Genomic DNA, 25,812 nt, shown 5'->3' on the forward strand with positions numbered 1-25,812 from the left:
CAGTGATCTGACCTTTGGCCTATAACTACCAAAATCTAACCAGTTCATCGTTGAGTTCAAGTGGACGTTTGTGACAAATTCAAAGAAATTCTCTTAAAGCCTTCTTAAGACATAGCTTTCATGAGACTAGGTCATCTAGGACGTATGGAGAGAAAACCTGACTAATAATGCCTATGGCCGCAGCCATCAATGGCACAGAAGCATAAAAAGCAGGAACCCCCCCCCCCCAGAGGCCCCACCATACTGTAATATTTTACTGTGTCAATTCGTGAGACTTTATACTATTAGACCTCACTGACTGAGTTGTGCTCATCTGCATGCATACCACATCTAAAAGCATTATTTAAAAACTACTTTTACCATTGATACCTCATTAGATATTTAATATGACACTATTTCTTTTTACAGAGGCCTTGTATTTCTACATTGTGTTTTTTCTCACTATTATGTAAAATTTGAATGCTTCTTCATATACTGGGTCAGTTTGAAAAAGCCTGTAGCAAATGTTCCATGACCTCTGTTTATACACACTTATGTGCATTGGCAGATCAACTTAATCTAAGGCACTAGTAGAAAGTGGGACAATTAATGTGTCACTTGTGGTTGAAACATCAGATTAACACAGTGCCGCCCGCCTACGATGGCTTGGTCCTTTGCTGCCCCATCTGCCATCAGCTTGCCCTGCAAATCCAATTATGTTCTTATGTCCCCCAGTCTAAAAATAGTCGAAAATGATGCAAAACACAGAAACAACACGTCATTAGTTGTGAGCGCGGAGCAAATGATTGTTACGGAGCTGATGTGTCCTTTGTGTTGGTAGACGATTGATCCGTCCTGAAGGAAATGACAGTGTGTGACAGGCTGCCATGACAGACAGGAGCTATCGGACGAGGGAAAGATGGGTGGAATGGCAGAAGGGGATGCATAGGAGGAAGAAGGATTAGAGTGGCGGATGTCTGAGAGGACTTAAGAAGAAACGCTTCAGATACCAGATGAAATAAGGTAGGCTACTTTATGTGTCCAAGTCATAATGTTTTTTAGTCTGAAGGTTACTAATGAAACCACCTGCAGGCCTGGAAATATGTTAACAGCCATAGTGCTGGCTGAGAATGAAGATTCTTTACATATACTGCTCCTGTAACAACACAACTTCCATCTGGAATAAAGACAATTCATTGATTCAATGAGTTTAACAGTGCTTTGGCACAAAGTATAAAACCTTGTAAGTGAGAAGCAAAGAGCCACCTTTCTCTGGATATATCGAGATAATAAAAACCACTCAAAAATAACACTTATACCTGATCAGTAACACTAAAATATTTTCAATCTTCAGTTTTAATTTGGTGCCAAATTAACTGCTGTATTTTGTTATAATTAGGTGTAATTCTTTGCCCTTTAATTTGATTGCAGTAAACATGATTTAAAAAATATAATAAAATAAGGGACTGTACTGTATTTGTCAGAGTAGGGGGGTGGCTAAGGTGCTATTTAAAAAAAAAAAATCTATATATAACAAGACCCTCCCCGGAGCTGCAAATGTTTTGTCAAGACCCACCCTTCACCATAAATAACCACATTTTACAGTTTCTGCCTATAATAAATTGTGGTACTTTTAGAGATTTTGATTGCAAACATGCCTTTAATACCCACTTGCAAGTTTTGGCATCCTGATATTTTAAAAAAATACAAAACAATTTAAAGTTAAATGACACTCCCTTAAACTAAATTAAAAAAAAAAACCACACAATTCCCTCCCCAGTGCTTAAAAAAATTATCTGAAGTGCCTCCTCCATTCTGCACCACCCCCTCCCCTCTCATGAACAGCAAACAGTCCCTAACAATAATTTTTCACACAAGGCCTTTTGAAATGTCACAGTAGCCAAAGCAAAAGTGTCAATAACAAAATAATTAAGGATGGCTGAATTCCATTTAGCTGCATCAGTTTTAAGATACTATTATTGCTGTCTCAGTGTCTCTCTGTCATGACTTACTTTAATAGAACAGAGCCCAGGGACGCGGGAAGTCAATTTTAGAACATTTTACACTACAACAGACAGCAAATATGAACACCAAAATGCAGATAGTTCACACACGAAATGCGGCAGGTTTTTTCCTTATCAGAAGACGAGTTATGGACGGACAGCTGGGTAACAGCACTTGAACAAGTGTGCACTGTGAACGGCATCATATAACAGATGCAGAGTTAGCAGAGATTAAACACATTAAAACTGAATACAAGAATAATCGTATGCTTCTAACAGTCAGCGCTAGTGACAATTTACAGTTTTTGTGACAGAATGAAGTGAATACACAGCAACCATCCATCTGAAAATATTAACAAATAAGCCTATAGGTCTGAACTTCTCTTTCTCTCTCTCGCTCTCACACATACACACACACACACACACACACACACAAACAAAATGAGAAGGACAGATGCACAGTTTAGGCCTACTTATACTCAAATGCACAAACCGAATATTCAGTAGCCTATTCATATTAACAAGGCATTTACCAGACAGCAACCGTCCGAAAACACTAAATGAACACAAAAGTCCAAAACACAACTCTCAACATTACAGAGAAGATACGTCCTCTTCTTGCTGTCATCCAAATCTGAAGCAAAGCATTGCACAACCAAATCTGTGACAGGAACAAGAAATAACATAACTTACTAAATGATAGGCTATAATCAATCATAAAATAAACCATGTAATTGCCTCAGAAAAGCTGCATCATGGCTTCTGTTTCAAAAACCCTACACATAACAAAAACCTCTATCAGTGGTACTGAAACATCTCAGCACTAAGACAGTGAAGTCGTGCCCGCCAGATGCCAGCAGCACATATTATTGTGTCTGACCGACCAAGACCAAACAAGTGAGCAGGCACAGCGCAGGAGAGATAAAAAAATTTGCTTACCTTAAGAGAACGGTACGATGCTGAAGGTGGTCATGTGCGCAGGGGGGTGCTGGAGTCAAATGTTGGGGTGCTGCAGCACCCTCAGCATCCCCCCTTCCCTGGTCTACGATAGAGCCATCATTAATGTTATTAGTAACACCTGTGTGTTTTCTGCTTTGACCAGTCAAAATGTTGACGTGATAAAGACTTTTGCTAATTGCTGCTGACACTTCACCCCAGGTTTTCTTGGGTGAATTGAAAGTACACATAACCTGATTAACGGAGCCCAGTTACTTGGCAATCTCCATGTCACCAGACGTGCCCGTCCATGTTTAACTCTGTCAGAGGTTACACAATGAAATGGCTGCAAAGCACTGTGTCTACACAGCGTTGAAACTGCGTGTATACAACACTTATAGTAGTATGTGCAATTGAATTAAAAATAGTCTTTATGTGAGACCTCTGTGTACCGCTATGGAATGAACATATATATATAAAAACCCAATAATAATAATGATTAAACAACTGAATAACATATGTGCCAATTTCGTTTTTTTATCCTCTCTTTTTCATTGCTCCCTGAATGGTTTTTGCCTCTTCATTTTCTCTTACTCTAATACTCCATACTACACCCCGGCACACCCTATTGGAAGCGCCACCGCTGTGAATAAGATGATTATAATAAGACGCTTCCTGAAGGAAACATCCGGACGTGTTAATCTGAATGGTCTGAAGGTTACTGCAGTTACTGAGAACTTTGCTAATACTTATGTGTTATGTAAATCTGTGTATCCACAAGCCCTTTTTACACAGAGTTTGTACTATAGAGCTGCTGTGAAGTCCCTTCTTTAAACTGCCTTTGTATTTTTATACAGGTATGACAGTTGCAATATTTAACACAACAGCATCTGCCTCTAGTGAGATATATAACACATCGGCAGCACAATTGAATCTTATATATCGAATGGCAAGGAGGAATCATTGGCCTACACTGTGTCCACCATCTTCTGTCCACCATCATGAAAGCGTTGCGTCAGTTTGGTGTCTCCCTGATTTGTGGTGCAAAGTGATCTTTCAGGATCAACTAAACAGACACATAAGGAATCTCCAGAAATTATCCAAATTCACAAATAATGAAAAAAAAAAAACAAAGTACAAAGTACATTTTTTCTCCCAAGGTTTGAAAACTGCAGGCTAATCAGGTAAAGCAAAAAAGCTGAACCTCTATCCTGCACACTTATTACTTACTTACTTATGTGTAACCAGAAGTGGTAAGTAGATACTGCTTTATTTTGATAAGAAACGGTTAGTATTAGGGTAATTTTAGCAATTAACAGAAGTGTCGGATTTGTGTCCTATTAGATCTAATTCCACTAAACCCTAAGCTTGTCTGTCTCAAACTCTGACCTTTGACCTCTAAACGTTCACTGTGTCTGACGTGCTTAGTAGTGGGATTGCAGCTCATTAGAGGGATATTTAGACTGGTTGTTAAGAAATTACACAAACACATTTGTCACAACTCCTCCTGTAATGTAACATGGTATATAACTGTTGTTGTTGTTGTTGATTACATGTAGGGGATTGTTCAGCCTTTTGAAGTTGGGTTGAATAAGGTACTTATCCCTTATTACATATAGTATATGGCAGTTGGCACACTTCTAGTTTGAAAAAGCAGGCAGGAGTACCACTATGGAAGCAAAGCGATGTACAGCTGTGGATGGGAGCAGGAGCAAATTGATTTTAAAAACACTAAATGTTTTGATGTGTGTCCCAGCAGGATGGGTACATTTGTGACCCTGGCAGAAGTGTTGGAGGCCCGGGGTTCACCACTGGAAGAGGATGAGGTCTGGTGTCTACTGCTTGCCACTACTGATGCCTTACTGGACATTTCCAAGAAAGGTAACCACGCATCAGTTCCTATTTCCTCCCAATTCCACCTGTTTCCATGCACAAGGCTCTTTTTTCAGGCAGCATTCAAGAGCATCCAAACAGACTGAGGTTGGAACAACAATGGAAACAAAAAGAAACCCTCTGAGTTGGTAAATGTCAACGGTTTGTGTTGTGCTCTCTGTTTAGGTTCAGGCAATATGTGCAGTGTGCTGAGCCCAGGCTCAGTGCTGCTGTCAGCCAATGGGAGTCTGGCCTTTAAGAGCTGTGCACGCTATGAAGACTTGTCCTCCTTCACAGCTCCTGAGGTCCAGCAGGGTCACACTGCCTCTACAAGGACTGCAGCAGAAAAGGTTGGAAAGCTAGGACTTGTTTAGAAGACATCTTCTACAAAATAACATAATGTAGACAAACAGTTCTAATTTTGGGGGTCAGAAGATAAATTTAAGAGATCATAACATGCTTTATGGGAAAGAAAATAATCAAAAACACCTTTTCTGTATATATTATTGTTATTTTATTGAAAAAAAGGGGGTTTACTTTATTTCTCCAGGCTTCGAAAATTATTCAAATGAACCCATCTGACATTTACAAAACACTCACAGGTTGAACATATTAAATCCTAGAAAGGGTCACAAAATAAGCCGTTGAATCTTAAAAAGTTGGGAACTAGACCATCACGAAAAATGAAGAAACTATTGAATATTGCTTTGAAAGGAATAATACATGTATCATGATTTTAAATCATAAAATGTGTGACCTTAACCCATTGATTAAAAATATTTAAGAATCACATACCCTCCTGAGTCCTGAGCTTTTGTTTGGTATACATTTTGAAATTGTCTAAGCTTTTTGGAATAAGTTGTGTCTGATAAGTATTAAAAAAGATCAAAGCATTATCTTTACATAGTAAGTAGCTTTGAAATAAGAGATGCCCTAACTGAGGATGACAGGGTTATCATCATAGCTTTTAGTAGTAAGTAGTGTGTATGAAGTTAATTCATTGTCTGAACATTGTTGTGCAAAAACTCAATTGCATACAATACAACATTTGTTCAGTGTTTTGTAACTCTGTGGGTTAGTAATCAGTGTTCAAAAGTGTTCATTTCAGTGCCTGAACACGACCGTACAAAAACAAAATTGCTATTAATGCAACATACCTACAGGCCTTGTGATTTTGTCTTTTTTTTCATATTGATTTTCCTTGTTCAGTATTCCAAGCTAGGAATGTCCCTTTTATCTGTAGGAATAGTCTGTCACACCTAGTTGGCCTGTGTGAAATGTTGCGATAATACAATAATAAAGTCCCAATGTACTCAAATGAGTGCATCCTAATTAACAGCATCTTAGCTTGTTGATATTGCTAAAATTGGTCAAATTTGCAGCCATATCAGACCACAAATATTATTAAGCATAAGTAAACAAGTTGTAATGATAAAATTGCTTTAGTTTTTGTACCTTGTCCACTTTAGTGCCAGGATCAGCTGTAGACTGACTTGGCAAAAATGGCTGCCATCTTGTTTTCACAGGGATTAGATTACTGTGTTTTTGCCATTACTAGATGGCATATGAAAGTGTTCACGAACAAGGACAACAAGTCTAAGTTACGTAAAATGAAGTAGCAGATGCTGAAAACACAAAATGTATGGTGTCCTCATATGATGACGCATGGTCATAGGAATATACAGTAGCACTTCACGTCATCAGAAAAAGTGTTTTTATATGAGCACAAATGTTTGTCTTAATAATTTCTTTGTCTTGCTGACCTCAGATGGTTGTGTACTCACTGGGGATGACTCTTTACTGGTGTGTTGATTATCATCTACCTCAAAACCAGGTACTTTCCTCCTTTTGTATATCTTGGTTAAACATCACTTTTACATCTTTCTTGGTACTTCATCCATTGTGCTGTTTCCTCCCAGCCAGTCCAGCTGACTGCAGAGCTGGAGGGTTTGCTTCTGAGCATGTGCGAGGACATTGTGGTCAGGCGGACCGACATGCTGACAGTGCTAGAGACCTGCGAGCTTCACCACAGGACCTCGATGCTGCCTCCCCCTGAACGGCTCATCAGGCAACTGGTAGAGGATGTCTACAGGAACTCAGTGAGTGGTGCATGACTGGAAGGTATTAGTACTGGCGGTTAAAGACCATTTCAAAAGAAGGGGTCAAACTGGGGCCACATGAAACTTTAGGCATACATTTGGTATATAGGCACAACTATTACATAGCACCACCACAGGTTACCCATAGAATTGGTTCTATTTTTATTGGATAACGATCCACACATAACAATACAACACTTGCCCCCCATCAGAACGGCCATTGGGTGTTGATGTGATTTTAGCTGACTTGATGAAGTCATGTTTGGTTTTAAGTCATGTTAGCTTTAATTTTTTGTTAAGTTTACTGAAAGCACAAACTCTGTGCATGTTCCCTTGAGCTGGACAGTGATGTCTTTGCAGGTTGATCATGTGTCCATGGCTGAAAATGGATCCCGGCTGACAGACCGCAGTCAAATGATCAGGGACAGATTACACAGTAAGAAACTGATCCCTTCTGTCAAATTTAAAGTCCAACTGAAATGAAACTGCATACATGCCTAGTCTGTAATTTCTTGTGTCATAATGCCTTCCACTAATGTGTCATTAATTGGATGGAATATGTTGAATAAAAGGATACCTAACTTAATGTTATGCAGTAATGTCAGTGTTTCATCTGAGGCAGAGCAGATTGACAAATTAACCCAGACAGTGGGCTGGTACTTTTTAAAATAACAAAATTGTTAACAATACATTTACATTATATTTAACTACAAAAAAGGATGACTGAATGTGATTTTAGTTGGGCTTTAAAGCAATAGTTCGACATTTTATGAAACATGCTTATTCCCTTTTACTGCAGAGTGAGATGAGAATTCGAGGCTATCACTCTTGTACATGTCTGTGCACTAAATAGGGAATGGGAACATATCGTTATCATTAACGAATCGGACATTTCTGAAGGATAATGGTAATAGTGCCGTCCGCTGACTGTTGAAGTGCTTAACTCACAAAATACTATTCAGTGAATAAAATACAAAACACCAAATGTATTACATAGTGTACAGTCAGACACAAAGGTAGCCTAACTTTATGCATTTAATGTTGCCTGATATCAGACGATTTAGAAATGATGAGCTGACATTTTGTTTATTCTGTCAGCATAGTAGTGCTGTTGGCTTGTAGATCTGAAGGTCTTGTACCCAACTGATTATAAAGTGGACATAGGCGTCTTAAGATTTCAAGTTTTGGAATTGCTTAGAGATGTGGGCACTAATCAAGCCCCAAGGAATTGTGCTTGAAGCTAACTTGTGCACCAAAAGAGTGGTTATACAATTTCTGGCATTCGTTGTGTGATGCCATTTACCCCAAAGGAACCTTTTCCAACTGACTAACATGGCGAAAGTGATGACTGTGAATCAGTGGATACACTTCTTTTTTTTTATATCCCTTGAACCCCGAATGACTTGTTTCACGATTAATTAATTTGGTATAATAACATTTGGAAAATCTAGAAGAGCCACATGATTACTTTCTATCCCCATTCAAGTTATAGCGGGGTGCTAAACTAGAAGTCAGCTGCTTGGCTGCGCTCAGCCATGCTTGTCGGACACGTCTTCAGTGTTCAGTGCTCTATGGGCCCAATGATGTACAGACGTGAGGGTGATGTCGATCTTCTCATCTAACTCTCAGCAAAAAAACACAGAAAGATGTTTTTAAACATTTACCATGCCAAATTTGATGGCCTTTAGACATGATGTGAGTTTTAATTGTTTTTCAGGAGGTTCTTTTAGTAACTCAACTTGGGCGCTGAAGAAGAAGATTTCTAGAACATTTTCTGGAGCATGTTATCCATGTGAGCCCACAGGGTATGTGTATTCAAATATATTTTGCACACCTTATCACAGTGATTTCATGGCTCTGTGTCACAAATAGCTGTGTCGGGAGTCTTTATAATTTTGGACAGTCTGTCTGTTTTGGGGAATTTCTTCAAATTTGGCACTTGAACTTAATGATGAACTGAATAGATTTTGGTGGTTATAGGTCCAAGTACAAGGTAACTGTGACATTGTAAGTCTCACTCTTGTGCATGTGATATCTAAAGAACACCTTAAATGAATTACGTCGAATTCAGCACAAACATCCACTTGAACTCCAAAATGGATTAGATTAGAATTTGGTAGTCTTAGGTCAAAGGTCAAGGTCACTGTGACCTCATAATACATGCTGGATGATGCTAGTCTTTTGGCACATAATACACTGTCAGAAACACATTTACAGGTTTAAAGCACACAAAAAGACAGAAAAACACATGTTGGTTCCTCGAGGAAAGTTTGATTTGATGCTTAAATGATTACAATGAGGAAAACTGTAAAAGACAGTGCTGGGAAGACAAAATCCCTAGAGGAAAATGAAATAAAATGTGTTATGTCTGAGCCATCGTGTCATGAGTGACAGATCTCGCCTCCCATCAGACTAAGAATGGAAAACTCATTTTCTCCCAGGGTTCCCTCGGGAGGCCGACACAGGGAGAGTTACGGCAGCTGGCAGCATCTAAACCGCAGCCCATGTAGTCCATACATGGATGGTAATAGAAACGCCAACTCAAGATCCCTCGCACAGTTTGACTCCACAATGAGTCTGAATGACAAGAAAGTGAAGGTGGGGGGTAATATCATATTACATAACATAATGATGTATAATGAAAAAATAACATTTTGTGATGGAAGAGTTGACAACTAATTGTCTTTTGGCTTGTTTTCTGTTGCAGGACATGGGGCCTGAGTTTATTAGAGTGTTAGATGAGCCGCAGGTTGTCTTGGAGCTGCCTGGATCCATCGTGGTGAGTTCTTGACCAAAAAAGAAAATTCTGTCATTATGAGAGTTTGGAGAAATTAGTTGATTCTGTCTTCTAAATCATTTTCTCCCTCTCGCAGTCAAAAAAAGGGAAATCTCTGACCACTCAGAGAGAGCTGAGTGTGGTGATGCCAAACAGTCAGAACATCCTGGTCAAGTGTGAGGTGAAATCCAGAGGAGGGGACGTCTTTGACATGATTGTGGCTCACTCCAACCTGGTGGAACATTTCTACTTTGGCCTTGCTTATTTTGATGGTAATACAGAGGTTTAGGCTGCTTTCATACAAAGCATGTTTGTAGTGTAGTTTGTAGTGTGCTGAGGTACTTTGAGGTCATTTGGTGATGTAATGTGTTGATGTGGAAAAATGTGCACACACAAGAAGCAGATGTATGGGGCTTATGAATAAAAAGATCATACTTTTTTATGCCTGTCCATCTGTCTACCTGTCCATCCCATCATTATGAGCACAATCTTTCTAGAACACCCCAAAGGAATTTCTCCAACTTTGGCACAAATGTCCTATTGGACTCAAAGGTGATCTGATCAAATTTTAGTTAGTCAGAGGTCAAGGTCACTGTGATGTTGTCTGTCTCATTCTTGTGAATGTGATGTCTTAAGAACACCTTGACGGGATCGTTTCAAATTAGACATAAAAGTGGGGCACCCGGTAGCTCACCTGATATTCTGAGGCTTTGTCCTCGTTGTAACGGCTATGTTTTTGATTCCTACCTGCTGCCCGTTGCTTTATATCATCCCATTTCTCTCCCCTTTCATGCTTAGGCTGTTTTATCAAATAAAGGCAAAAACCAAAAAATTAATCTCAAAATTTAAAAAAAAGGAAAAAAAGGCCAAATGTTTACATGGACTCAGTGATGAACTGATTAGAATTTGGATGTCAAAGGACCTCACAAAACATTTAGGCTATAACTCGAGAATTCATAAGCTAATTATGACAAAATGGGACAACAGGATATAATGACTAAGTGACATTTTATACCCAAAAGGTCAAAGGTCAACTTCACTGTGACATAATAATGTAGAGCATCCTCAGATATGTTTGTATACTATAAGAGTTATTTGAATGGTGCGTAGAGGCATATATCCACAAGGTAGTAACTCTAGTATTATGCAATCTCCTAATTTTTCTTTTCTCTTTTCTCTGATCAGATAATGAGTTTTTCTTCGTGGACAATGACACCAAGATTTCCAAATTTGCTCCAGATAGCTGGAAGAAAGTGCCTACAACCACATTTGTCCTTTTCTTCAGGGTCAAATTCTTTGTCAATGACATTTCTGTTTTGTAAGTATTTCTCTGTCTTCTTGTGTTATTGCAAAAAAAAAAGAAAAAAAAACTAAAAAATGTGTCTCCTAAAGGCTAATCCTTTAAATATGTGTGGTCTTCTTTATCAGGCACAAACAGACTCGCCACCAGTATTACCTCCAGTTCAGGAGAGACCTTTTAGAGGACAGGCTGTCCTGCCATGAGGAGACTGCTCTTTATCTGGGAGCTCTGGCCCTGCAGACAGAGTGCGGAGACTGCATGCCTGAGGTTGTGCCCCACACATTTAAATAAAACATGCTCAAATTATTCAAAAGAGGCCTATTAGAAATTGCTTATTAGGGAAACAGCATCTAAGGCCAAATTAATCCGACTAAGGTGCTACGCGCTGATCATAATTAACTTTCTAGTGCATATGTTTTTCTGTTTGTGTTGTGTTTAGGTGTATGGTAGGAACTACTACCGCCCTGACCAGTATGTCTCCAAGAGCGTGATGGAGAAACGTGCCTTGCCTTACATTCAGGAGGAGCTGATCCGACTTCACACCAACAACGCTCAGATGCTCACTGACGAATCAGAGCTCGAGTTCCTCAAGGTATACACAAATTTGACGACAAAAATGTATATCTAGTTGTACAACTGTCTATAACTACCATTAATATCATACCCCTCAGGTGTGTCAGCAGTTGCCTGAATACGGCGTGTTGATCTACCGTGTGACGCGTGAGAAAAAGAGCTTAGATGGGGAGATCATCCTCGGGGTTTGTGCCAAAGGAGTCATTGTCTACGAGGTTAAAGATGGTAGCCGATCCACCAGTCAGACTTTCTACTGGAGGGAGACAGCAACAATCTCTTCTAATGTGAGCACAGTGATGGTTTTATTGTTTAATTCCCTTTACTGTGTCAAATTTAAATGCTGCAAAAATAATCTCTAGAAACAGATATCTGCATATGACTGCAGAATCTGTAGGAAACAGAACAAGATTTTGGTATTGTTTGTAGTCCATTTGTAGTCTGAGTAGTACTGGCCATTGGTGGTGCCAAGTTATTGTTTTGCAAGTAACAAGTAAATATGCTCTTATGCTTTGTGTGAAGAGCAAAATTGGAGGAATGCATTGGCCAAAATGTAATCTTGGAACCCATTAGCTTACCCAGTTTTGCTTTATATTATATTTAGGAGAAAAAAAGATGATCTGCATTCATTTACAGATATCTGTTCATACAACATCATAACTTGCGTATAAAGCATCTAAAGTTGTTAATTGGACTTAAATCAATACCCTTCGAAGCTTAATCATTTCAAGAGTGATAGCTGCTGGGTTCCGAGATTGCTGCCAAAATAGAAATGTGGTTGGTACCGAAGTTTGTTATTTTCTACATAAAAACCTTTCCTTTATGTTCCTGCAGAGGCGTAAATTTGTAATAGAGAGTCGTGGCAGCAAGAAGAAGTACATGTTCATCACAGAGAGATCAAGGATAGCCAAATATCTGTGTAACCTCTGTTCAGCCCAACACAAGTTCAACAATGAAATGAACTCTCGCCAGCTTAGCCACAGCCTGGTCTCAGGTCAGTTACTGCATCATGATGATTTCCAAAGGCGACTTTTTGAGTTGTACTTGACCAAAATATCCACTGTCTAATGCCTCCATCTTTGTTTGCCTCCAGAGGAGAACATAGTGCAGTATGCGGCAGTGTGTCGTGCTCAGAGCAGCCGGCTCAAGTCCTTCTCCTGCTCAGAGACTCCACAGGATGACAGTGGTCTCACCACACCTCAGGATGAGACCTTGAACAAGCTCTGTTACGATGTCACATCGAGGATCGAGGCCCGCATCAAACAGCAGCGCCTCCAAGACCAGAGGTATGTATTCATCTAGCAGCTTGTGCTAATTTCAGTTCTTCTGCTTATTTCAAACAAACTGCTGCAGTGGAAAAAGCACTTTCTTTGTAATCACTGTTATCACATTGTTTGTTCCTGCAGCATCTGCTCCAGCAGTCAGCGCAGCAGCACTGGGATGCGTTCCCCAGCCTGCTCTCAGAGGAGCGGATCTGAGGCACCGTCTAGCTCCCCAGCAGCCAGAGGTATAACCGAGTACACTGCTCATTTTGTCAAACGGAAGTGGGTTAATTTGGGTTAAATATCCAGAGAACAGTTTAGATATGTTAAACTTTTTGGGGCCATCACATTTGCTTTTTTTCCCACACAGATGTGATTAATGAATAATTAAATGTTGACAATACTTGTGGGGTGATGCACTTTGAAAATGTCACTGCTATGTCACATTGTGATTTTGATTAAATATGAATGAATAATACATCTCTTTTATTGATCGACGGCTGCTTCATTTTAGGAGGTTTACTTTTTGAGTAATGGTTTGTGTGTTTGTCCTACAGACACCCCAACAAAACTTGGGTCATCCTCAGAGAGAGAAGTCTTATGTGTTACCCTAAAGAAAGACCCAAAGCTTGGCCTAGGTAAGCTTACTACAAAGCACACCTATTGTAACTAGAACTACCACAGAAGCACTTTTGAGTAATTTGCCAGGTATCCATCCGTCTATCTGTCTGTGGACAGATTATGTCCATCAGAAGTCGCAAAACTTTACAGGTGAGGAGTTGACATCAATGTTGAAAATGGATGTGGTCTGACCAAGAGTACTGGAAGTAGGTGGTAGAAAGTAGGGAAGGGACCATTGCCTCCCCACATGCACTTTTTGCCAGTGGTCCACATTTATTTTAAGTCTTTATTTTAAGTCAAGATTGCTGTATTGCTCATTCGATCACACTGTAGATGATCTCTACAGGGCCTTTAAAGCAGAAATATCCTGCTGGTTAAAATCCATGGCGAAAACAAAGAAGTGTAAAGTCACAGGTGAGGTGCTGCCATGTTCAGGAACAATGTAAACTTAAATACTTTTCCTTTGAAAGTTGAAAAAGTTCTGGTTGTGTCTTTTTATGTGACTTTTGATTCTTAATAACCCACATGATGTTAGAGGCAGCTGGCCCCCCATCTGAAAAAATTTGAACACCTTGATCTTTTTTATTCAATGGCTCTTCTTACTGTTGCAAACTCTTATTTAAAAATTTTATATAGCTTTACAGTAATTACAGAATGCTAAATTGCTGCTTCTAATGTCATCCTTTTACTTTTCATTTCAGTATCTTATAGTGTGCATTCATAATACTGTTTGAGTGCATGTGGTGTTTGAATAAATAAAGCACTTTGTGGTATCTCTCTTCTTTTAAACAAGTCTTTTCTGGACACATCTGTGGTTTGTGTTCATACAGGTGTAGTGATAGTGGGAGAGGACACTGTGGGGCATTATGACTTGGGCATATTTGTTGCATCCCTTGTGCCCGGTGGACCCGCTGATAAAGACGGGCGCATCCGACCAGGTAGAGAATCATGGTTTTACTTCCTAAGCAACACTTTGTTCAATGTATTGCTGAAGTTCCTCCTTTCACTGTTTTCAGATTTTTGCTCTCCTATCTAGAAATCAAACTTTGCACTCATCAGTTGAATCAATGAATCAATGTTTACCCCTAAAAATGCCCCTAATTCATATGGTGCATGTCTCATTTTGGTTCAGACTCCTCATATATGTCCGCTTATCTGGTGATTTTGATTTAAATGTTTCCATCAACTTTCGTTTTTTAGGAAAATGGATGCAAAGAATGTGTAGTAAAGTGCACAGGAGGACGCAGAGGGAATGGGAGGAGTCTGAGGGACTTGATCATGGGCCTGTGGGATCACATGTTAGTTCAGAGGTGGTGGGGAGCACCTTAAACTCCACTGTTACCGGACACTGGTACCATTTCACTGTGACCTTTGCCTGCAGGTGGTCGTCTGATCTCTCTGAACCACATCAGCCTGGAGGGCGTCACCTTCAGTGAGGCAGCGGAGGTCATGCAGAGCAGCCCCGAGGAGGTGCAGCTCATTATCTCACAGCCAAAAGGTGATCCGTGTGTGTGTGTGTGTGGTACTGTATGTGTGTAATGATGCTGTGGCTGTGACCCTTGCACTCTTTTGTTTCCATGTGATGTTGGTGATTTAGTAAGTAGCCTGTTTTATGATGCACCTGTTCTGAACAACATATAAAAATGAGATTTCCTTTCTCTTCTTTGTGCTGCACAGTGCTTTTTCTGTGTTTTTAGTGTGTTCCTGTGTGCATTGTGATGTTCTCTATTGTTATATGCAATATGTCAAAAGGTGTATTTTTGTATCATCATCCTACTTGATTGTCTTTGTGTCACAGTGTCGGTTTTTGTTGACTCACGTTTCTTTCGATGGTGTAAACAAATTCCATCCTCCACCTCTCATTATACTTCAGAACCTTCTGATGTTCAACACATTATATTGTAAGGCTGGGAAAGTGTTGTCTCCAGGCAGTAATTTTCACCAGCACTTGCAGTTTCAATGATTTAAAAAAAAAAAAACAGCCGGCAAAATTCAAGAGGGTTGACTAAAAGTACCTACAAATTTAATTAATTTATGTATTTAGCTTCTTAGGGGCCCTGTACACTCCATCAGAAGTACTTGTTGGATGGTCAAGAAGCTTTGTGACTCTTTTAGATAGTTCTTTTTCATTATTTTGAGGACTGACTCTTGTCTTTGTCCTCAGTGGGCCTCAGTCCAAACAGTATGCGCTCGTCTGTGTTAAGGGATTATGACAGCCACACCACGCTGCTGACGGACGGTCGATCAGGAGATGACAGCCTGGATGAAATGATTCCAGTCATGATGACGCCAAAGACCGGCAACAGGCTTCACGTGCCTCGAGAAGTGCGAGTCCTCGGTGCACAGGTAGAATCATGGTGATGGTTTAAGTATTTTTGTGGCAGTCTCTTTCTTTATAATTATTTAAAGGGTCATTAAGTAATTGTTAAGAAGAACACACATAGATGGCCAAGACTGATGTCAGCATTGCAAACATTTACTGTACCTCCTAAATAAGCTTTTTTTATGTATCTTGTGATGATGATTTTGTAGAGGCAAGATTAAGGTGAATGTTGTTTCTGTTTGTGTTGGTTTCAGGAGAGACCAGAGGAGATCACAGTGGAGCTCCGAAAGATATCAGGCAGCCTGGGCATCAGCATCTCTGTGAGTTCAGGAAATATTTTAAAATATTAAAGATGTAACTGTGAAATGTTTGGTTCTAAAAACGTTCTGAGAATGTAAAATGCAATGTTTTAGTAATGTTTTCAGCGGCAAGTTTTCTTTTAGTTCCCAAAATGTTCTAAAAGTTAGGGTTCTCTATAAATATCAAAAAAATGGTAAAACATTGTTTACTTTTTTGTTATATCATATTACATGACACATTTAAGAGAAAAATGTAATTCTGTAATCACAGGCCTCAATAACATGTTCCAAATGTTGCTTTGAAAATGTTTGGCCTTTGTTCTCATATGACATTGTGTCACCGCTCAACATCACCAAAACACCCCCAGAATGTTGCAGTTAAAATGTTACGTCTTAGTTAGCTTTTAATCTTATAGAGACATTATTTGAAATAAAAAGGTTAAAAGGTTCTTTGAACATATGATTAAAAATGTTTTCTTTAAAAGATTATTGCAACTTGTAGATAACATTCACCAATGTGGGAACGTTTCCTGCTGGCTGGAATATGCAGCGTTTAGAATAAAAAACGCTGCAAGAAGCCTACAGCAAACGGAAACAGTTTCCAGCAGACATTAAAAACTACATGCTTGTCATTGCCATGATTTGTGGCTTGTGGAAGTTTTTGCAGTCGGCCATCGATCATTGTGAACACATGATTCAAATATTATAATTATAAGCAAAAGGCTTATGACAGTAAACGGTACATATCTGACTCATGCCATCACAGTATAAAAATAAGTAGAAAACGTTACATTTTATGACTTTTCCAACACACATGTGTGGTCAAATTACCGAAGATGTGTTTTCATTTGCTTGCCTTGTGTCATTTGTTGGCATGTGTGTATGTTTCTTAATCTGCGTTGAGCTCTGAGGGTCACCGTACAGCTTTCTGTCCTCTGTAAAAAACATTAGGAATGAATGCTCAGTCAGAGCAATTAGCACAGCAACAGATCTCCAGCAGTAGGTCAAGTCTGCTGAACTCAATCTGATTAACATCTGACAGGATTAACGCAGACCTTGTTTACACTTGGTATTAAGATGCGATTTGGTGATCAGGACACAGGTGGACAGCCGAGACACAGACGTTCACACCTGTGTATATCCAGCGTCCCCGGTCGAATCATTTTTGTTTAGATTTTGTTGCTGTCTATATCATTTATGCTAGAGGGTAAAAGGGTTATTACCTCTACTTTTGCCAGTCATGTTTGTGGTTGTGTTGGTAGGTATCACTGTCAGCAGAATCCAACATGACTCCATTCATAGAGTAAAACGATAGTCCTGCAACTCTTTGTCCTACTTGTTGCAGTTATATTCATTGTTGTCATTGTTGGTCATCAAAAGAACCACAATGTTCTGCGTTGATGCCGCATCAGCCTTGTTGGCGAACGTCAGGATGCATTAGCGTTTACACTTAAATAGATATCTGGTCAAATGTATTCCAGACCACCTCAGCAAGTGATTTGAGTGATCAGATCTCAGTGCATTTTGGTGGTCATTTATACTTGTATTTTGCACTGTAAGCCAGTGACTGGATCAACCAGGATGAATTTTAAAGTGTAAACAGTCAGAGAGGGGAAAGCAAAACTGTTTTTTTGTGCACAGTTTTCCCTTCTTACCTATTTGGAGATCACAGATATGTTCTCATTCTGTCAGGGTGGTATCGACACTAATCTTCCTAACGGAGGAATCTACATAAGAAACCTTGTTGCAGGCGGGGCTGCAGAGAGAGATGGACGTATACATTCAGGTATGACAGCTAGATATCAATCCAACTATGTTAAGGCCGTATGCACTAGTGGAGAAAACTGGTTTAATGATGTTTTGATCTGTTAACAGTACTTTGTCGATCAGTCTAAAATTAAAAAGGGGTCTGTGCGTTGTTAATACTGTATAGAGACTCATTCTTCCAATGGACCAAGGAAATAGTTGCAACAAACAGGCAAACCTGTTTACCAATAATGAATTATAATGAAATTGGAAATGGGGAGAAAAACAATGCAGAGCAGACATTATGTTATTTATTTGTTTGGAATTTTTTTAGCTAAAGGAAATTAGAGCCTACAGCAAATAATTAAATAACACTTCAGATTTATTTTTGAGCATTTTCCCCCTTGAGCTATAACAGTTTTCAGAGTGGACAAACAACACTCCATTTAGCACCTTGTCACTAATACTCAACACTAATTAACACTGGAATATTTGGTGTTTACATTTCGGCATTTAGCTGATGCTTTCAGCAGAGCAAAAGTTCACATCTTGTAATGTAAAGAACTCAAACAAGGTGATAAGGGAAATATATTCCAGTTTTTTGTTATCTCAAACTTTCTTTGTGTTACAGGTGACAGACTGTTGGAGGTGGATGGCATTAGCTTCCAGGGCTTCACCTACCAGCAGGCTGTAGAGTGTCTGAGTAAAACTGGGGAGGTAATGAACAAAATGTGACTGTATCATGTATAATGTCAGTGTGAGAAGACCTACAGAGTCCAAAAGTTACCTACAGTATATGAATATACGCTGATGATGATGATCATTATCTACAAGATGGGTTTGCACAAAAGTTTGTGCAAACATTAATGATCTCCAGAGGATAAATCAAAATGTGGTACAATTTTGTCCCGAAAAAATGAATTGGCTTGTAATAATCAATGATATCAGACAGAATTTACAACTTATTACACTTTTTTATCTACCTTTTTATTTTTAGTCTGAGGTCTCTCTTATTATCAGTCTCAGGTAGCTTGACTTTTCTTGCACTGTGCCAGCGCTGGAGAAATGTCAGGCTAACCTCATATTAATGAGACAAAAAGGCTCTGAGTTGTTTGTATTTCTTTAAACCAACCACAGTCATTTTGGATGGCACTACACTCAGGATGCAGTGACGGTGCTTTTGCAAAACAGTGTCAGGACAGAACTTGTCTTGGTGGAACATTTGCGTTTGGCAAAGTGAGGCCTGACAATGGCCGTGAGTCCTGCAAACGAAAACGCTAAATAAAACAATAAAAGATGAAGTTTAGCATCTAGGTTGCTACCTTGGATGGTGTTTCATGTACAGTTCTAAAAGTAAGTGTGGAGTCCGATCTGGCTATGCAAGAGTAGCATTACTTTTCTGCGAGGATTTTGAAAATGGTAACATGTGGGAGGCGTGAACAGCAAATACCAGGCTTGGATCAATTTCTTTTTTCAATTTAGAATCTGCTGTGTCATGTCATAATGCCAGACACTTTAAACTCTTCAGCTGAGTGGACAGTTTTCAAACGTCCGGATTTGGCAGTGGAGTGCCAAAGGGATGATGTTTTTCTGTTGGCCGAGGTGAAATTTAGCATCATCCTGGTTCCCTTGTCAAAAAGCAGATGGAATTTTTCCATCAGATTTTTAATTATTGTGATAATTATTGATTATTTTTGATCACCTTGATGACGTCTGTAGTCTCATTTAGCCACTTGTTAGTTACCCCTTTTTTAAGACATAAAAAAGCTTCAAAGTTCACAGAGGGATATTTACAGTCTCTTAAGTTTGTGTTAATCACAGACCTTATGTCAGACATCTAACCAAAAACCTGTTCAAAAAACCCACTGACACCAAAACGAGGGAACCGGAGGTGCTGAAATGCTCACTGATACATTGGTTTAAGGACTGTGATCCCCTAAGCTTTTCCACTTTTTATCGGGTTAAAATTTGAATTGTCCATACTTTCTGATACTAGTTTCAGCTATAATTTGAATTTAGTGTTAATTTGCAAACATGAGCATGCAAACATGTCAATTAAGATAGTTAACCTGTCAACATCAACCATCCTACCAGCTAAATGTGTTTGCAATGTCCTTGTGAGCATGCTGATATTAGCATTTAGACTTTAAAGTCTCACAGAAATGCAATGACTGTATGTTTTCCAAAACTGTTCAAACTTAATTTTTCTGCTATTCTGCTACAAATATCTGTTCTTTTGATTTATTAGTACTTCAAACAATACCCATCTCTCATCCTCACCCTGTACAAATGTATATCGCTTGTTTGTGTTCCTTTTGTTCATGTTTTTCTAGGTGGTAACGCTGGTTTTAGAGAGGGTGTTGATGAACCTACCCAGGGTCTCTCTCAGCGCAGACACCAACAGCAGCGCGTCCAACCAGAGCATGAGTCCAGCTACCAGTCGGCTAAGGATCAACAGCTGCTCGTCTATCAGTACTAATCCAAACATCTCTGACCGGTACAGGGACTACAACTTTGTCACTGATGGTAGGAGAACTCAGGTTATGGTTGAGAACAATTAACTTTCAAATAAGTGCCCCAACAAACAGAAAGGCCAGGATCACTTTCTGGGAACTGTTAATAAAAATTTGAAGAGAGCATGCAAACTTCCCATAAGGAATGCATGTTGCCAACTGATCAATCTTTACTTCAAACCCTACACCACTGAGAAATAACCTACATGGGAGAGCCTGTCAACGCTAAGCTGTTTCGTGCTTTCACAGCCTCGCTGCTTCACAGTGAACTTTTACACACTTCCTTCTCTTCATCCTGATCTTCCTTACTGACCCCGACCTTCTTCTTCTTATCCCTCTGGCCTCCCTTATCCTAGCCTGTCCTTCTGTATCTGTCCTTCCTCCTTTCTCTCACACAGGCAGGCAAATCATTTTTGAACACAATGCAGAGTCATTATAGCCTGTTATTGCTCATTTCATTTAACTTTATTTATACATCTGTTACTGAAGAATATAAATGAATTTAATTTTTTTTAATTCATCAAAATGATGTTTTAATATATTTTTCTTGTTGCCTTTCTTCAAGTCAAGTAGAAGGATGAAGACGAAATGCATTTACAATAATAATTCCTTTATCTTGACTGTGAATTTTTAAAAATATGTTGATATATCAATCCATTATTTTCTGTTTTGATAAAATAATAATTCTGTTATGACAAGAAGGGGTTGTGGTGCATGTTTTGAGCAAGCTTGCACTGCACCAACATTAAAAACAATATGGATATGTGGACGCAAAAAACACTGCATGTGTCCCGGCCCAAAAGGACACTGTAAGTGCGAAAAAATCGCATGCAAATATTTTGCATCTAAACTATTCATCTTGGCAGAACTCGGCTAACTCTTTCGCTTTGTCATCCCTGTTGCTGGATTGCACTCCCAAAAACAGCCATGTTACCTGCGGCCGCTGCTTCTGCTGATCATAAGCACTTCATAAGACCCACATATCACCATATAGCATCTGACTCTCATGTTCCCTGTGAGCAGGTTGTCATCGTCACTCCCCAATTCTACTTTTGTTGCATCCTTGTAGGGAATGATGAGGTCAGAGACCAGACACTAATTATAAATTCTGCTTTCAGTTTTGTTTATTCATTTCAGTTTCAATCTTAAACAGGCAAAATTATTTAAAATAAACACTATTTAATCAACTTTATCTTTTCTCTTCCAGATAACACCCAGGAAGTGACTCTGACAAAGAGCGCCACCGGTCTGGGCTTCAGCTTCATCATGTGTGAGCTGGATCCGCCCACTCTGGACTTCGGCAGCCTGGTCCGGATAAAGCAGCTTTTCCCCGGACAGCCGGCCAAGCAGAGCGGCCGGATCCAGGAGGGAGACGTGCTGCTGGCCATCAATGGCCAGTCACTCAAGGACCTGTCCTATCCAGTATGAGCACAATTTCAATCAAGTTCATTGATTCGTTTTTACTAATCTCATCAGTCATCCTTGACTTGCTTGCATGTACTGTACACTCTCTTCTTTAACCCTTTGTAACCTTTGCAAGTTAGCTTGATTTTTTTTTTAGAAGAAGGCAATGAGCAACAACAAATGAGTTACAAGTTACAAGAAAATTACCTGAAATAACAAAAAAAAAAGGATAAAAGTTAAAGGAGGGGGTAAAAAGAAAAATAAAAAGAAAATACAGAACCTGATAAATGGTGCTTAAAAAAATAATGAAAATAATAATTCATTTTTCTGTAACCTAATTTCAAATGTATAATAATTATAAATATATAACTGTATATTACTGATTTGTTTAAATTTATGATCTATGGATACTTTGCTGATTGTTTTTAAAGTGTGTCTTGTAAGATGTCCTTGAGTGCTCTGAAATGCACTCATAAATAAAATTAATTATTATTACTACTACTACTACTACTACTACTACTACTACTACTACTACCACTACTACTACTACTAATAATAATAATAATGACCATAATAATAATAATAATAATTAATAATAATGATAATAACATTACATATGGTAAAACACTGGCAGAGAAAATTTTACTGTACAATGAGTACTTTTACTGCACTGTAAAAAGTTCTCTCCTCTGCCTGTAGAGAGTGTTAAAGCTGTTCAAGACTTCTCCACCTGAGGTCCGACTGACTCTCAGTCGGCCTGCACCAGGTACACACACACACACACACACACACACACGCACACACATTAAGATATATGCATGTACACACTTGCACCCACCTAATTTCCTCACCTACATGTCTTTTTTTCTGCAGGGATCCTTCCCTCCATCAATCAGTTTACCGGCACATGAGTGATGTTACACTGCAGCAGCGTCAGAAGCAGCTCTCCCGATCGATCAGGATGTGGAGATGGAGACTGAGGAATGACTGACTGATCGAGGTGCTCTGATCAGTGCAAAGGACAAACTCGGACTCTCTGCTCACAGGTCAGTGATGCTCCACATGATGTGATGTGATTTGACACAACTTGAAGACCAGACAGGGGAGATTAATTCACTGAAGGTTGTCATGTCAGATCATATTTTCACCTCTTGTAATTGTCACAGAGAATCTGTTTAAAGGGTTTTCATTAGTCCAGAGGGATAAACTGATGTTTCTAATCACTTCAAACACTGTAGCCAAGCAATAATGTCACATATTAGACACATTATGTAACTCGCTGTGACATGATGACACCATACTTTTGGATCTGTGATTGCTGTTTGTTTTTTGTCCTCAGTTCAACTAAAAGTTTTTCAGTCAGTTCTTTACCTTTAAATAATAGCAAAGTTATGTCTGTTTTTCAGGCTTATTGAAGAAAATGTGATGGAGCAGGAGAACCGAGAGGTAGGAGGACAAATGTGGAAGGATATGTGGAAGCGATAATTAAATTGCTGAGGAGAATCTCTGCACATCTGAATGTGTGACAGGTGTGTCGGAGGAGGGAGCAGTTTATAAACAAAGAGAGAAAACATCGAATATATCTACATATAACCTCACATACCTAATGCATAAACTTTAGCTATTATTAGATAAGAATATGAGTAACAGGACAATAAGGGAACAAAGTGGCATTTTTTAACAAGTAAAATACATACACGTCTGTTTCTGTGTGTTCATCTCATAGTCACAAGGTGGCAGCATAGTGCTACAAGTGAAAACGTTTCCCCTCTTAGTGCCGCAAACATAAGTCATCAGTGTTGCAGAGTCTCATTGCTTTATTAACACCACATAAAAAACAAGAGAGGAGCTAATGCTGTGATTTTTCTTCTCCTCTTTTCACAGGAAATCTAAAGAGACTTTTGAGGACATCTAAAGACGAAGACAACTGAAATTAATTGTAAAAGCATTACTGGTATAAATGTCGTTGAAGACACACATGCAGAATATGTTGCACCTTGAATTGATGGAATTTTTATTGCCATTTCTCTTTCATTAAAGGTATTTTAACCTTTTGAAAGCTGGAGAGATATCACTTGTGCTATATTCAGATGCCTTTCATAAGTATTTGAAACTTTGAACCCTGAGCAAAGTAATGAGCAACTTATGTGTCTCACAAATTCAAGAAATTAGTAGATTTAGAACATTATTTTTTTTTTAATTAAGGAAAAATCTATATTCATAAGGATCATATTTACATATTTAAAATTATGACACAAAATTAAAATAATTTTAATACACTTTTCCCTGGTCAAACTTTCTTTCTTTGTTTGCTCTTACCAATGTTTAGGTAATTTTCTTGTGATTTTTTTCACCAATTTCTTCTTTTGTTACTCCTTGCCCTCTTACCACGTTTTTGAAAGATTTCAAGCCAATTTGCTCAGATTTCAAATGGTTAACTTTTTCTGTGCAACACATCCTGAGTACATTTTATATCATGTGTTCAGAAATACGGTGAAAACATTTTCTCACAAAAAACAAAAGCCATTAAACTGAGTCTGACCTGAATATGGATGATCCCTCAACAACAACTCATTTAGTATCTGGACACACACACACACACACACACACACACACACACACACCTCTCCCTGGGTGAGGAGCCAGTAATGGCCCCTCGTAAATAAGGGTTCCTGTATTTCGCTGAAACCCAGTAGTGCATCTGGATCCCATCAGAGCTTGTGTTCCCTTTGCAAATGATCCCAAATGTTTCTAATTATGCCAGTGGAGTCGGCACGAGGCTGTGTGAGCGCTTATGTGTGTGTTTTTGTGTGTGTGTAATCGCCCTGACGGACACGCACACCCATACACTGGCCTCTGTTTATTCATGAACGGGGTAACAGAGACGGACAGCGCGGTCTTGACCTCTGCAGCCTCGGCTTAGGTCACTGCACGTGGTGATGACTGATGAGTGAAAGATGGGGCGGAGATGGATTTCCTCCACCAGTCTTGTCTGCTGACATCGCTGTCTTCCTGCTGTGCTCAAATGATTTCCAACCAGAGGGTGGCTGAGGTTGCAGGATGAGTTGTGCAAAATAAATTAACATACAACCATGTGTGGAGCATCTACAGTAAGACAACATTACTGGTCTGGAAAAAGGTCTTATGCAGTGTACAGTTTGTTAGCCAGGCATTCAGTGTGCAAGACCTGCACCTTGTTTAATCCAGTGTTTCAGTCGAAGGGTGTGGACAACCCTTTTTGTTGTGCATTTAGCATCCAAACAAATGTGCAAAAGTTTGCACTCACATTGTGTTGTTGCAACCTTGTAGGTGCGTGACTGCACACTCCAGGGAACATTGCATTAAGTGCTAACTTAACTTCTTCACAATGGATGAATTTGCCGGAATTCAGCCAGTGGTAACAATGCCAAGTGTGTGTGTGAGAATGTAACAAAAAGCATGTTTTTTTAAAAAAAAAAGAAAAAAGAAGGGAAAATACTGTGCATTTGCTGTTTGACTTCTTTAGTTGTTTCATCATAGTTGTTGTTTTTGGTGAAGTTGTTCCCGGGCAGTCGTGGCTGTTCTAAGAAGTCATTTTATCAATTTTTTTCTGAGACAAATTCTTCGAATTTCCATGTAATAAATCAGAGTTCTAGCTACATTTGGTTCAGACATGTTTATATTGTATTTATTGTACCTGATCGGCTCATTTCTTAATATCATATAGGATGTGAAGATGTTGCTGCCCAGGTCATCAGGTATAGATTTTGCTCTGCCATACAGAGTTCACTGTGGGAAACTTCAGGCGGCTGCTGCCTGGCTTTGGCCAATCAAAAAGCGGGCATAACACCAGCTAACATGTTAGCCATATCAACTTTATAAGGTGATAATCTGGCAGATGTGGCCAAAAAATCTATTAATTCTGCTGTAAGGTTAAACCAAAACAATTTTCTCTTACTCAAGATCAGTTCTGCTCTCAGAAAAACGCAACAAGCTTTGACTCCGGTCTGCACTTAAACCTTTACTTTGAGTGCACATGCAGGATGTGACAACTTCCCACCTCCATACTGTGGCACATGGCACTGTGCATTGAAAGCATTTACAAAGAACAGCATTATACAGTAACTGGA

At 39.2% G+C, this 25,812-nt stretch overlaps 1 protein-coding gene across 3 annotated transcripts; it reads left to right on the forward strand.

The window, feature by feature from the left end:
* The first annotated feature begins 761 nt into the window (after positions 1-761).
* frmpd2 (FERM and PDZ domain containing 2) lies at positions 762-23,762 on the forward strand. Of its 3 annotated transcripts, none has more exons than XM_088070229.1 (30): positions 762-1,002; positions 4,675-4,799; positions 4,977-5,140; positions 6,559-6,624; positions 6,710-6,889; positions 7,250-7,325; positions 8,607-8,694; positions 9,331-9,487; positions 9,597-9,668; positions 9,763-9,937; positions 10,851-10,983; positions 11,094-11,232; positions 11,405-11,557; positions 11,637-11,822; positions 12,370-12,529; positions 12,629-12,821; positions 12,942-13,042; positions 13,355-13,435; positions 14,249-14,356; positions 14,800-14,916; positions 15,583-15,764; positions 15,996-16,061; positions 17,733-17,826; positions 18,418-18,503; positions 20,120-20,312; positions 21,507-21,721; positions 22,403-22,469; positions 22,577-22,749; positions 23,110-23,149; positions 23,588-23,762. In XM_088070229.1, the coding sequence occupies exons 2-28, from the start codon at positions 4,679-4,681 to the stop codon at positions 22,612-22,614; spliced, it is 3,411 nt and encodes a 1,136-aa protein (XP_087926355.1). In that variant the 5' UTR covers positions 762-1,002; positions 4,675-4,678; the 3' UTR covers positions 22,615-22,749; positions 23,110-23,149; positions 23,588-23,762. The 3 variants fall into 3 exon arrangements, with proteins under 3 accessions (XP_087926355.1, XP_087926356.1, XP_042363256.2); XM_088070230.1 differs by having other exon boundaries at positions 4,678-4,799; positions 23,110-23,232; XM_042507322.2 differs by having other exon boundaries at positions 4,678-4,799.
* The last annotated feature ends 2,050 nt before the right edge of the window (positions 23,763-25,812 follow it).

The sequence above is a fragment of the Plectropomus leopardus genome, chromosome 19 (assembly GCF_026936395.1).
Source record: "Plectropomus leopardus strain MGB_pleo_1.0 chromosome 19, ASM2693639v1, whole genome shotgun sequence".
Lineage (NCBI taxonomy): Eukaryota > Metazoa > Chordata > Actinopteri > Perciformes > Serranidae > Plectropomus > Plectropomus leopardus.

Coding starts and splice junctions, on each gene's coding strand:
- frmpd2 (XM_088070229.1), top strand. CDS start 4,679: ATGGGTACATTTGTGACCCTGGCAGAAGTGTTGGAGGCCCGGGGTTCA. Junction 7,326..8,606: donor GATCAGGGACAGATTACACA/GTAAGAAACTGA, acceptor ATTGTTTTTCAG/GAGGTTCTTTTAGTAACTCA. Junction 16,062..17,732: donor GCCTGGGCATCAGCATCTCT/GTGAGTTCAGGA, acceptor TCATTCTGTCAG/GGTGGTATCGACACTAATCT.